The sequence below is a fragment of the Panthera tigris genome, chromosome B4, assembly GCF_018350195.1.
Source record: "Panthera tigris isolate Pti1 chromosome B4, P.tigris_Pti1_mat1.1, whole genome shotgun sequence".
In the NCBI taxonomy this organism is placed as follows: Eukaryota; Metazoa; Chordata; class Mammalia; order Carnivora; family Felidae; genus Panthera; species Panthera tigris.
The window spans coordinates 31,252,387-31,265,245 of record NC_056666.1 but is presented as its reverse complement, the minus strand read 5'-3'; the positions used below and the strand labels follow the sequence as shown (position 1 = coordinate 31,265,245).

At 43.4% G+C, this 12,859-nt stretch overlaps 1 protein-coding gene across 19 annotated transcripts in view; it reads left to right on the top strand.

Annotated features, from left to right (window-relative positions):
• Positions 1 to 82: 82 nt before the first annotated feature.
• The window catches only part of PARD3 (par-3 family cell polarity regulator), a 664,605-nt gene continuing 651,828 nt past the window's right edge, over positions 83 to 12,859 (top strand). For all 19 annotated transcript variants that reach the window (XM_042991413.1, XM_042991418.1, XM_042991416.1 and 16 more), the window contains exon 1: positions 83 to 220. In XM_042991413.1, the coding sequence (XP_042847347.1) occupies positions 101 to 220 (120 nt within the window). In that variant the 5' untranslated portion in view covers positions 83 to 100. The remainder of the gene's footprint in view (positions 221 to 12,859) is intronic.

The following is a 12,859-nucleotide window of genomic DNA, read 5'->3' as shown; positions in this document are numbered from 1 at the left end:
CGGCCCCGCCGCGCCCAGCGTCCAGCCGCCCCGGCCCGGGGCCGCTCCGGCCGCGGTCAGCGAGGGGCGCGGGCCGGCCCGCGACGGCGGCGGCGGCGGCATGAAAGTGACCGTGTGCTTCGGGAGGACCCGGGTGGTCGTGCCGTGCGGCGACGGCCACATGAAAGTTTTCAGCCTCATCCAGCAAGCGGTGACCCGCTACCGGAAGGCCATCGCCAAGGTGAGGGGCTGGGGGCGCGAGGGGCGCGGGGGGTGGGGGCGGGAGAAGGGGGGGGAGGAGGAGAGGGAGGAGGAAGAGGAGGAGGGGGAAGGCGCCGGGATCAATATGGCGCTTCCTGGAAAGGGGAGGAGGGAGACGGATGGGAGGCGGGGAAAGGGAAAGTGCGGCGGCCGGGCCGGGCCGGGCCTCGCGGGCGCCCCCCGCCCCGGGGCCGCGGGCGGCAAAGTTGTGGGCGCGGGCCGGGCCGGCGGGGCGGGCGCAGCCCCGGGTGAGCGCGCCGGACCCCACGGCCCCTCCCAGGCCGAGCGCCTCCCTCCTCTCCCTCGGGGCTCCGGCCACCGGTTCTCCTCCGGAGCCTGCCCTGGGAGCGGAGCCCGAGCCCAGCCCTCCGGGGGGCGCGGGCGAAGCCTGGCCGGACGCCTCTCTTTCGGCCGCGGCTGCGGGCGGTTGAAATCCAGCCTCAGGCCTCTCCCCGCTCCCAGGCCCCGCGGCGGAGGCTGGGGAAAGGGAACTTTTTAGGTTGGAGCAGAGTTTAAATATTCCACACACGGCGGAGAGCGGTCGCATTTGTGCTCCAACTCTCCCTTCGCCCGGGCGGGGGAACGAGCCGGAGCGCCCAGCCCTGTCCTCGGAGCCGCCCGCGGGCACGGCCGGCTGCTGGGGGACAGTCGCCGGCTCGCGGTCGGGAAGGCGGCCCCCAGGGGGACCCCCGCTTCCGCCGGCTCGCGGACGTTAGCGGGGCACGGAATCCCGGTGCAGGAGAGGCTGGCGTGCAGCGCTCCTTGAAAACGCACAACCCTGCAGTCAGTCACTGCATTAAAAGTTTTCCTGCGAGAACCTCAGCGTTTACGTATCTGGAACTAGTTCCATATGGTGCCGGGGCTGCGGAGCCAGGGTCTGATTTAGGAGTGGAGTAGATTTCCCTTTTTCTTCGTGGAGTGATAACATTGTCTCCACTCAACTGCGTTCCTCTACAATGTGTCAGAAGTGAAAAGGCATTTTGTTAAATTGTTTTATCGTCTGTCTGTGTTTGACAACAGCCTACACCTCCGAAGTTTCTGTCAAGCACCTGAGGATATCTCCTTTGCTGTAGAGTAACGTTTTGTGGAGACAGCAAGGTCACTTAAGCATTTTCTCATTTGTTCCTGGTAGTGGAGTAGCCCTAGCTTCTGTGGGCGTTGAGGCAGTACACGGTGGCTTTGCCAGTCTGGGTGTATACAGGGTGCTGGGGGCAGCATCCTTCAGTTCTCTCTGAACTTAAGGGGAGAAAACTTTTTTTACGCTGTTGTTTGATTTTTAGTATATATTGGAAAGAATAGCATGAATTTGGCCTTTTCAAGATAATCTTGGGGCCATTTAGGAACCTGACACAATGGTGGAAGGTGTTGACTTTATTTAACTGCTCTAAAACGTTCCTTACACTTGGTTGAACTGTTATTGAAAATCAAATAAAATTAGTGGAAATTGGCACCCGTTTATCTTACATTGCTGACAAGGGGAAAGAAACATGCTCTCCAAATCTACATTTAGCATTTAAAAAAGACTGTTTATGAATGGCAGTTTATGATATAAATGTTCTAAATCAATAATCAGATTGTATATGTACTTCAGAAACCAAAATAAATTGTGAACGGAAAGAGAAATACAATAATACATAATCTGTGGTGTGCCTGAGTTACTGAATAGGGAGAGGTGAGGGACGTTTCCTTTCATTTTACTTGTTTTACATGCTTAAAATGAGTTCTGTTTCGTTATGCGCACAATGGACTTTGGTTAAAAAAGGCTGTTTGGGAGATACAAATGTAGTTATTTGGTTGATTGAATCATTCATTCCTTCCCACAGAAATTCTTAAACATTTACTGTGTCCAAGGTATTGTTCTGGGTGCTGGACATGTAGGGGGCCCATTGGCTGCTTTGTGGAAATTGGAATGTGAGAGTCTAGGACAAGAGGCTCCATGGTCCTTCCAGTGAAGGAGACCAGTGGTGTGTCCGGACACATGATTGGGCGGTGAGGAGAGGAGCATCTGGGATGTTGGGTAGATGTAACTGAGGAGCCTTGGTAATATATTTGGACTAGTGTTTTTAAATATTAGTGGTAGTTGTTCCATAGTGACCTGGGACCATGGAAAAGGGAGTGCAGTTCCCTTATGAGAGTCTGGGAAGGCATCCTTAAGAGAAGGGACATGTGAGCTAAGTTTTTAGAGGGTAAGTGTGAGATCACCAGGTGGAGAAGGAAGGGAGGATGATTCTCAGAGGGTGGTGGTAGCATTGGAGTTGGATATGAATGAGAGGGAGGAGTCAGAGATGAGTCAGGGCATTCTAAAATTATTTAAAGGCTCTTTCAGTGCAATTCACAGTTCAGTGGGTGAATTTTAAGATGGGCTTTGTAGTACACAAAGTTTAATCATTGGATCACAAAACTGTTGACTCTCAGATGTTGCAAGAGTCTGAGTGTCTTCTAGGTTCATTTGTGTTTTTTCTTCTGAAATTGCTAGGTAATGGTTAAGATTAAACTTCAGTCTTTCTTCTCATTTCTCCCATTTTATTTAAGGTGATTATGAAGCAAACAGATATTAAGACTTGCTGTAAATTTTATCCTCTTATCTCTTCTTTATCCCTTATTGTTTAATAGGATAAGATAAGTTTTGTATGAAGAATTGGGTAGCTGGGTAATTGTGGAGAGGTGTTTTGAGTTGCTAGGTGACATGTGGCATGACAGACCCCTGTCTGGTGGGGAAAATGTGGAAAGATCCTGTGGCTTTGAATAAAAATCAACTAAGTCTGCCCCCCCTAAAAAAGAATGGAAAAGGGAAAATAAAGATCCCAAGTCACCGAAGCTTTCTCTGCTATAAGCGTTTTGTTGTGTGGTGGGGCTATTATATTTGAGCTGTTTTCAGGTTAAACAAATCAATTTTTCTGGGCAGTGGAGTGGTGTGACTTAATACCAGAAATGTCCTCAATAAGCAGATATTTGAAGGCTTACACTTAGTCATAGCATTTTTTTTCCTCTAGTGAAAAAATGTTTTTCTGCTTATGATCGCTGACGAGTGAAGATGCTTTGGCTTTTCCATCTCCGTCTTCCCATCCTCATCCTGACCCTGTCTAAGGAGGGTGTTCTGCTAGACACTGAGAATTCTCTTGCAGGCACTCTTCTTGAGTGCTTCGAATTGGAGGACTGGCTGCTGTGTATGTGTCTGTTCGTTCTTCTCGTGCCTGCAGCCTGACTCATCCCTGAATCCTGATGGACACAGGGTACAGAGCACCAACTGCAGTGACTTGTTAGTGTGGTGCCCTTGGTTTCCGGAGTTTTCTTTGCTGGCCACTCCTTAATTTTGAGTGAATCAAGGTTGGCCCTGAGGCTTCCCATTTTTCCTGCTGTACATCCTAAATCTGATTAGGAGAAAGTCTTCATGCTTGCTTAAAAAATGTTAGTATTTTAGGGGCACCTGGGTGGCAGTTAAGCATCCGACTTCAGCTCAGGTCATGATCTCATGGTTTGTGAGTTCAAGCCCCCTGTCGGGCTCTGTGCTGACAGCTCAGAGCCTGGAGCCTGCTTCAGATTCTGTGTCTCTCTCTCTCTCTCTGCCCCTCCCCTGCTCATGCTCTGTCTCTTCCTCTCTCTCTCAAATATAAATAAACATTAAAAAAATTAAAAAAAATGTTAGTATTTGAAGGGCTGCTGTGTACAAAATGTTATGTTCTATGGAGAACTATAAGACAAAATCCTTGCACTCAAGAAGAACATAATCTAGGAGACAAGATGGGTACATAAAACAATAATAGTAGGTGGTAGCATTAATTAACAACAGGGTGTTAGAGACAGTAATTGATTCCAGATTTTAGAGACATCAGTGGTTATTATGGCATTGGGTTGGGGGGGGGTCCCATTTGGTCACTAGGGTTGGTATTGGGCTTAGTGAGTGGGACAGCTAGCCTTACTGTAGGACGAGTGCTTCCTAGTTGGGTACTAGAGTAATCTCAAAAAGCACCTGCCTGGCTAAGATGTTTTGGTTCTCAAGGTCTGCCGTGGGGTCCAGGCATGAGAATCTGGAGAGCATCTGCTGCGTTTCTGAGAGGTGGAAAGGAGGGGATGGTATGAAGGGAAACTGTGTGATCCCAGGTGATTCAGGCTTTCAGGGCTAGTTTGGCTCCTGTGGAGCATTCATGCAAGATGGTGGGTCAGGATCTGGAGGAAAACTCTGAATGCCAGGGCATGACCAGTGGGATGTTACCCAGTTTGATGGTACAGGAAGGACTAGGTTATTTGGGCAGGGTAGTAATAGGGACTAGTGGTCCTCTGGGAGGATGTCTGGAATAGCTCTTTGGATGGGATCTGCCTTCAGTCTAAATGCTGCTAGCTGAGTGCTGAGTAACAGAAGAAGAAGGGTAAAGTGAGGAAGGGGAATTGCAGGAACCCCTTAACTCACTGCTTCCCCCATAGTCCTCCTCTCTTGGGGGTGGTAGGAGCTTTGGTTTGGGTTTAGAGACATAGGTTTATTTATTATTGTTATGACTATTTTTTATTACCATTTAACCTTGAGCAAATGAACCCTACAGAACTTTATTTTGCTCATGACTAAAGTGGGCTACTCCCTTGCAGGGTTGATGTGAGTGCTGGACAGATGATGAATATGAAACTCTTCAGGGCTGGATCTGAATCACCAATGTTTCACTCACCAGCTTTACTTCCTGGGAAGCTTTCCCAAGTATCCTATTATTCCTGTTTGGTTTTTTTCCTCTTAAGAAGGCAGTGGTAATTCAATTAAAGATTAGGTAAAAGTGTTAATATTTGCCTAAACAGTACTGCAGTCAGAAGAGCAGTGTGTGTGTGTGTGTGTGTGTGTGTGTGTGTGTGTGTGTGTGTGTGTGAGAGATTGGCTTTATTCTGTGGCCTCTGGCCTTTGGGGCCACTGCTTCTGTCACTGAGGCAGGGAAACCTAGTAATTAGAATCATTTTGTTATTAAAAAGACAAACATGAGTTTACAGACACTTTTGAAAATGTGCTCTTCTCTATTTGGCAGGGGTGGGGCGGGGAACTGTTGACTACTGAAACCATACAACTCATGGTTTTGATGAAAAATCTTAACAGTTGCTGTGAGATTTTCCTGCAAATACATATATAACTGTTGACACATTTACAAGCTTATTGAAACTTTTAGGAAAACAGTTACATTGTTGCAGAGTGTGAATGACAATAGAAGCAAGCATAAACATAGTGAAATGAAGTAAATGTTACTGTTTTATTAAAATTTTCTACCTTCTCAAAGGTGAAAAAGAAATGCAGTGTATCTGAAAGGCTGATCTTTCTAAAATGCAAATCTCATTGTACTCTTTTGTGTAAGGGTCTCTGCACCTGCTTTCCCTAGAGGCCAGGTCCTGCCACCTCAGCACAGCCTGTCACTTGCGGGACCCCTCCTGCCTCCAGCCTGCCCCTTTCGGGACTCCTGCCTCCAGACTCTCCCTCACCAGACTTCCCCATCCCATACTCCATCCATTTGGGCTTGCTTGCACTTTCCTGCCTTTGCTCTGGTGTTTTCTGTTTCTTCTGTCTGGGATGCTTGCTCCCTCCGCGTCTGTTCATTTATTGAGCTTCAGCTCAGATGACCCATCTTTGGGAGGCTGGCCCTGCCTCCCAAGCTGTCTGAGGTTCTCCACCTCATACTTCTACTTAGTGTGCTTATCTATGGAACAGAACTGAGCTCTGCTGCCCCCTCCCCCCCAACCCCGGGTGGAATGCTTGGGGGCTGTGGCCTTGCCTCAGTCTTACTTGAATAAGCAATGTCTTCTGCATAGTAATCTTACAGTTGGAGTAAATAAAAAGTGGAGAATAAACACATCACACATTCTTACACAAAAAATTTTTTTTTTCTTGGAAGACTATGACCAGCACTCTAGGGTTTGGTGTGTTTGGCATATTGGTACAAACATTATAATTGAAGCTAAGATTTAGTGTGATTTGGAGTACCTGGAAGTTATTCTTTTGTGTCAGCTCTTTTGAAGGAGGCCAGTCTGTTTTCAGATCAAGCAGAGGGATAGTCATAGGGTTTGCATTGGGCCTGGTTCAAGGCAGGTGGCCAGAGCAGTGTGGGAATCTGGCCCTGAAACATACCTATGTTGGGTCTGGCGCCTCTAATTCTGTCAGTTGGATCCTTGGGTAAGTGCCAGCAGTAAATAGAAATGTTTAGGATCTGAGATTCACAGAGAGAGTCTGGCTGATGTGAAGTGCTTCTTGGCTCATGGTGAACCCGGATGCGTTGGTCACAGAGGTTATATTTCAAGTCTCACTTGTACCACTAACCTGTAGGCGGGTCCTCCATTTGCCCTGGGAGGTTTTTACCTCCCTGTAGAGTTGGATGCAGCTTAGTGATGTTGATTACGCAGTAGGTGTTTGGAGACCTCTGTATTTTTTCAAAGATGGGAAGAAATGTGTAAAACTGGTCCAGGTAGGTGATTTCCACAGTTCCTTTTCCTCATGGTAAAATGGTTGGTTAGGTCTGCACACTGTGCTTTCCTCCTCCTTGGCCACTCATACAACACTCCTAGCTTGGACCAAGGTCAGTGGCAGTAGAGGTAGGGGAATCAGTAAATTTATATGATTCTACCTGTTTTTGGTGTCTTTTCTGTTTTACATGGAAAATGGAAAAAGCTTTATGAAAAGAAATGCAGAGTTCTGTGAACAGACTATAAAGCTGGTATATATGTACATATATATTTGTCTTCTAGTCATTTAAAATTTTGTTTGGAAGAAGTATGTATAAATCACTTTTTTTTTCCATAGCTCTGTGTCTTGTGTCTGGCTTGCCATCTTTAGGTGATTTATGCCATTAAATATTACTATTGCTTATTATTTTCTCCTCTATCAACTGATATTGGAGCTTAGAAACAAAGTTTGAAGCTCCATAGCCAAATGACTTGAAATGTCAATTATTTAATTTTTTCTCTTAAAACTAGACTATAAAATATGTGCGCGATAGAAATAAAATTACATGTCCACACAAAAATCATGTACGTGAGTGTTCACTGCATTATTCATAACAGCCCCCAAACGGAAATAATCCCAGTGTCCATCAACTGAACAAAATACGGTTTATCTATACATTAGAATATTATTCAGCCACAAAAAAGAATGAAATACTGACACATGCTGCGACATGGATGAACCTTGAAAATGTTATGCTGTGTGAAAGGAAGCCGGTCACAAGAGCCCACGTGTCGTATGATTCTGTATATACAAAATGACCAGGATAGGCACATCTATAGGTACAGACGGTGGAGTAGTGGTTGTCTAGGGCTGGGGGTTGGGGGTAATGGAGAGTGACTGCTAATGGGTCTGTTTTGGGGGTAATGAAAATTCTAAATTTAGATACTGGTGATGATCGTATGATTCTGTGAATATACTAAAAATCTTTGAGTTGTACAGTTTAAATGGGTGAATTTTATGGTTTGTGATTCCATCTCAGTAAAGATGTTAAAATATAGACTACATAAGTCACTATGAACACAGCTCAGTTTTTAGGTGTTTTATAGTTCTGTGAGTCCTTGTAATACATGGATTTCTGTGTCAGAGGTGCTCAGAAACCTCAAGTGAACACTGGCTATTTTGAGGAGTTTCCCTTATGGTGTGTAAGGCCTGTGTTCTTGGACCTGCCCACTCTGTCCTGTTGCTGCCTGGTAAGTTCTTGACTGCTGAGCCTCCAGGTCCCCTGGGCTCTTTCTGTTACCCTCTCTCCCTCCTTAAAGGCGCCCCTGACTGTTCACCTGTTCTCCCTCAGCCAGAGATTCCTTCCTGCCTAGCTCACCAGCTGCCTTTGTTGAGTGAAGGCTGCTCATGAGGTTCCAAAGGTGTCCATAGTGAAAAGCCTTTCCAGTTTTTGGTTTTGGTGCTCAGACATTTTGAGCTTTAGCGAATCTCACAAGCTTTGTGAGGCTCCGTTTTCCCGTCTTCATCTTCCCGTATTGAGATATTCTGGCTGGGCTCCTGCTGCCAGTCCCCTGAGCTAGAGACCGTCGTATCGAGTCTGTATTGTTCGATACGGTGCTCGTGGAACCGTGGGATATGAGTGATGTGCAGTGGCTCTTCAGAGGAGCAGACAGGGTGCAGAATCTCTTACTCCACCCACCCTTTCTGTGAAAATACTTTGCTTCTGTAACTTTGAAACGATGGGGCTTGACCCTAGGTCAAACACATGCTGTTGGAAGTTACGATATATTTTGCCTGGAGTGTCCTTCAGAATTCCTTACCATCTCAAGATAAGTGTCTTTTAGGGTAAGTTACATGCTCAGAAGTGACTTAATAACACTATTCCTTTTGTGAAGTATAACTATATGATATTACCTAATACTAAATGTAGGATATGTGTATTCATATGCATACATGTTTATGTTCATGAAGTTGTTATTTTTATGGCAATATAAATGTAAGTGGTTTTAGACATGACAGCCAGGTCAATATTATTTTTCCCACTTTTGATGTTTTTTAAAATTCAGATTCTGTATGACTTAATATTTTGGAACTCAGATTTATTTATTTTTTTTCTGGTGTATGGTTTTTCTTGTTATTTGTGTCACATCCCTTTAGATTAGAAAACTAATCTATACTATAGGGTTTATATTTTTGAAAAGGCCTGTTTAAGATATCCTACAATAAAAATCAATGTTTCCTTCTCTGACACTTCAGAAAATAATTTGCTGCATATCTCAAAAACCTAAAATTACTAAATACTGAAAATATGTTGTATTAACAGATTAAAAAGACGAAGGTGGTGCCATTTTTGTGTAAGTGGTTGACAGGAGACTGGGTTTTTTCTGTTTCTTTTAAGAAAATATTGGAAAATTTTTTTATGCCTGTGTTCTAATTTTCTAAGTTGAACATTACATCTAGAATTAAAAAATAAACTATTTTTCAGGGAACAAACTTTCTTCTATCACAAAGGCATTTAAGATGCATAATTTATAATTCTGAAACCCAGTGTGCAAAGTCATATGTGAATAATAGTTAGCTGGGTTTCTGCCCAGCAGGGTTATACTCTAACTGAAATTTCTCTTATTACAGCCAGTAGCACCTGCAGAAGAGGGAGGTAAAATGTACAGGATATTGGTTCCTGATGTACCACCACACAGGATATGACTAATCACTGAATCCATTAAAGTTGAATGCAGGATTTGGTACTTTTACCACTTTGTTAGAGATCTGGAAAAAACCTTTCAGACAAATCAAGAGGATCTATTAGTGAAAGTGCATCTCTTGGATTGATAGCTGTTTAAATAACTACATCTGGCAGATGGTGGTATTTCAGCATTTGTAAGTGAGAACCATGAAATGAGTATATTTAAAATTTTGGGGGCGCCTGGGTGGCGCAGTCGGTTAAGCGTCCGACTTCAGCCAGGTCACGATCTCGCGGTCCGTGAGTTCGAGCCCCGCGTCAGGCTCTGGGCTGATGGCTCGGAGCTTGGAGCCTGTTTCCGATTCTGTGTCTCCCTCTCTCTCTCCCCCTCCCCCGTTCATGCTCTGTCTCTCTCTGTCCCAAAAATAAAAAAAAAATTAAAAAAAAATTTTTTGAAGGCACATACTCTCAGGAATGTATTTTTTTTCAAGGAAACTTGGAGAGCTAATAAAACCCCGAACTTTCTGTGGTGCGGTCAATTTTATCTTTTCTATTTTATGACCCCTTTTTAAAACACAAATGTTTATAAAAACGCAACTGACCGGGGCGCCTGGATGGCGCAGTCGGTTAAGCGTCCGACTTCAGCCAGGTCACGATCTCGCGGTCCGTGAGTTCGAGCCCCGCGTCAGGCTCTGGGCTGATGGCTCGGAGCCCGGAGCCTGTTTCCGATTCTGTGTCTCCCTCTCTCTCTGCCCCTCCCCCGTTCATGCTCTGTCTCTCTCTGTCCCAAAAATAAATTAAAAAAAAACCAAAAACACGCAACTGACCGAAGGTAGAAAGTTTGGTTATGGATGTTTCTTTTTGTCCTAGGAGGCAGGCACATGAGAGTGACACATTCTGGACCAAGATTCAGAAGAGCAAGTACATCATTTGTGTATCTAAGAGTAAGAAGGGTAACCTGTGTGAGCCCAGGATCTTTGGCTTCTAGTGCCACCTACTTCATGAGGTTGTTAGGGTTCAAGGAGAGAATGTAAAAAACAAAACAAAACAAAACAAAAAAACCCCCAAAAATGTTGTAGGGGTAAAATGGAGTAGGTATTAGCTGAACTGTTCTTTCATTTTTGCTGGGAATGGTTGCCAGTGATTAAGGCTCACTTGAATCAGCTCTTCTAAATTGTTTCTTCCCATCCTCATTAGAACCGCGCTGAATGTGGGAACTTGAATTTGTGGTGAAACTGTTCTCCCTAAAAAATCATGGAAACATTCTTCTGCGATTTAAGAAATGAAATCCCAGTGACACTGATTTAGATTTTCCCAAGATGTCCATTGTGGAATAGCTTTTCCAGTTTTTGGTTTTGGCTTCCAGTAGTTTTGAACTTTGGCAAGTCCCACAAGGTCTGTGAGCCTCAGTTTTCCCATCTGTAGTTTGGGAATGCTATCTTTTGGTGGCAGTAATGAACATTAAGTGACTTAATGTAAATACTACTTCTCATGTAACAGACTCTTAGCCAATATTAGATCTTTTCTCCTTCTTCTTGTTTTAAACATAGATTAGGCACAATTTTAATGGCTGATTCACAAAGTGATTGATTTTTATTTGATTTGTGGTGCCAGGTGTCATTTTCCAGGATAATTTGTTAAAGGGCCACTTTTTTTTCTTGTAAAAGTACTATAGCAATTCCAGTATTAGTATCTGTTAGTGAATTAGTTGGAAATTGAGAAAAACAAATGTTCTGATCATCTAGTGTTAAAGCTGATTCTCTTACAGATCAAGGAGAAATGTGTTTGTCCAACTTTCTTAGCCTGGTTGGCTTTTTACTTTCTCATTTTTACTATTAGACCTTGTTACTTTCTCAAATTGTGGCTGCCATACTGCTGAATCCAAGGAAATTATGTAAAATTTGTGCTCATTTTTAAAAGACATTGGTTATACATTTTCCATTTAAAAATATCTTTTGAACCCTGGAAAGAATAAAACTATAAATAGTATTTATACTTATAAATGCAGACACGTTTTGAAGAACTCTAGCATTTATTAACTAGCAGTAGTTCTGACAATACCTTGAAGCTCAAAGAGATGATCTGAGTTATAAAATAAAGTGGTAAAGTAGACTTTTTTGTGACCTCTCTAATCCTTTATTACACAGTTCTCTGTAGTTCATGCACCCATTACTACTTCTTTACTCTTCTCTGGATCTTAAGAAGGTGATTTTAAGGAACTAGATCAGCAATAAATGAACACAGAACGTCTTCTGCTTAGGTAGGTAGTTATAAGGATTGACAGATTGATGCAACTTTTAATGCTTTAGTTCAGCTAAAGGCACCCAGTACCAATCACCTGAAGACTTCACCCAAGAGCTGACCTATTTATCATACTAAATAGGGAGTGGTGCCTTGAAGACTTGCTCAGGTTCTGGGCATGGCAGTATTATTGTGTCAGACTTGCCAGGTTACCAACAATGCTGTTTGTATTCAAGAGGACCACCTCCTCTCATTTCTCTTTTCCACATCACAATATTGAAAGTTATTTTTCTCTGTTTGAGGACCTTAAACATCTTATTAAAATAATGCTTCCTCCATCTCTCCATATGTGTTTAAGGGAAGTTGCTAGGTAGTGATTAAAATAATAAAACTTTATCTCTCATTGTGCAACATTCATATTTTGGCTTTGATCCCTTCCAGTATTTGTTTATAAACATTGTTTCACACGAAGGCCCTTGAAATCCTGAGTTTTTGTTTCATGCAGGACACGAAAGAGATGTAGCAGCACCGGAAATTGCAATTTATACATCTCTCTTCCCTTCACAATTTCCTTTGTTTCTGTGCTTTGCTAGTGAAAGTGATGAATAATGCTTTCAAAAACTTTCCAGAATAACTTTCCTGTTTTATAACAAAACTGTAGAGAAACTAACTCTGGAGTATTTTTTTTTTCTTCCAGCTTTACTGAGGTATAATTGACAAAAAATGTAATTACATTTAAAGTGTACCATGTAATGATTTAATATACACCGTGAAGAGCTTCCATTGAATTAATACATTGAGTTAGTGTTTCCCTCATCTCACGTATTTATCTTTCTTTCTTTCTTCCTTTTTTTTTTTTCTTTTGTAAGAACATTTGACTTACTATCTTGGGAAGTTTGAGATAGCTCTTAGTCTGTGTTGGTAGGTGGATGGTGTACTTCAGACCTTTAGGCTGAGGCAGAAGAGCTTTGCATCCTGGGCTGCTTTTACTACCCTGCTTTCTAGATGCAGGGGAGTGGTATTTTGAGCTTAGTCTTTGCTTTTGATGCTATTAAGCTTTTTAGGTCAGCACTGATGATCGAAAGCTCTTGCACAAGACATGCTGTATTGGAAGCACTATTTACCTGCCTATCTGGTTGGGGAGTTGTTGAGAAAATACCTTTAACTGTGATACCCATCGTGTTTTCTCAGCCCCAATTCATTGAGGAGTTTCAGAGGGGTAGGAGGAAGTCAGGAAACAAGTGGTATCAGGAAATAGTGGTAGTAATACCATTATTGTCAACAGTAATGGT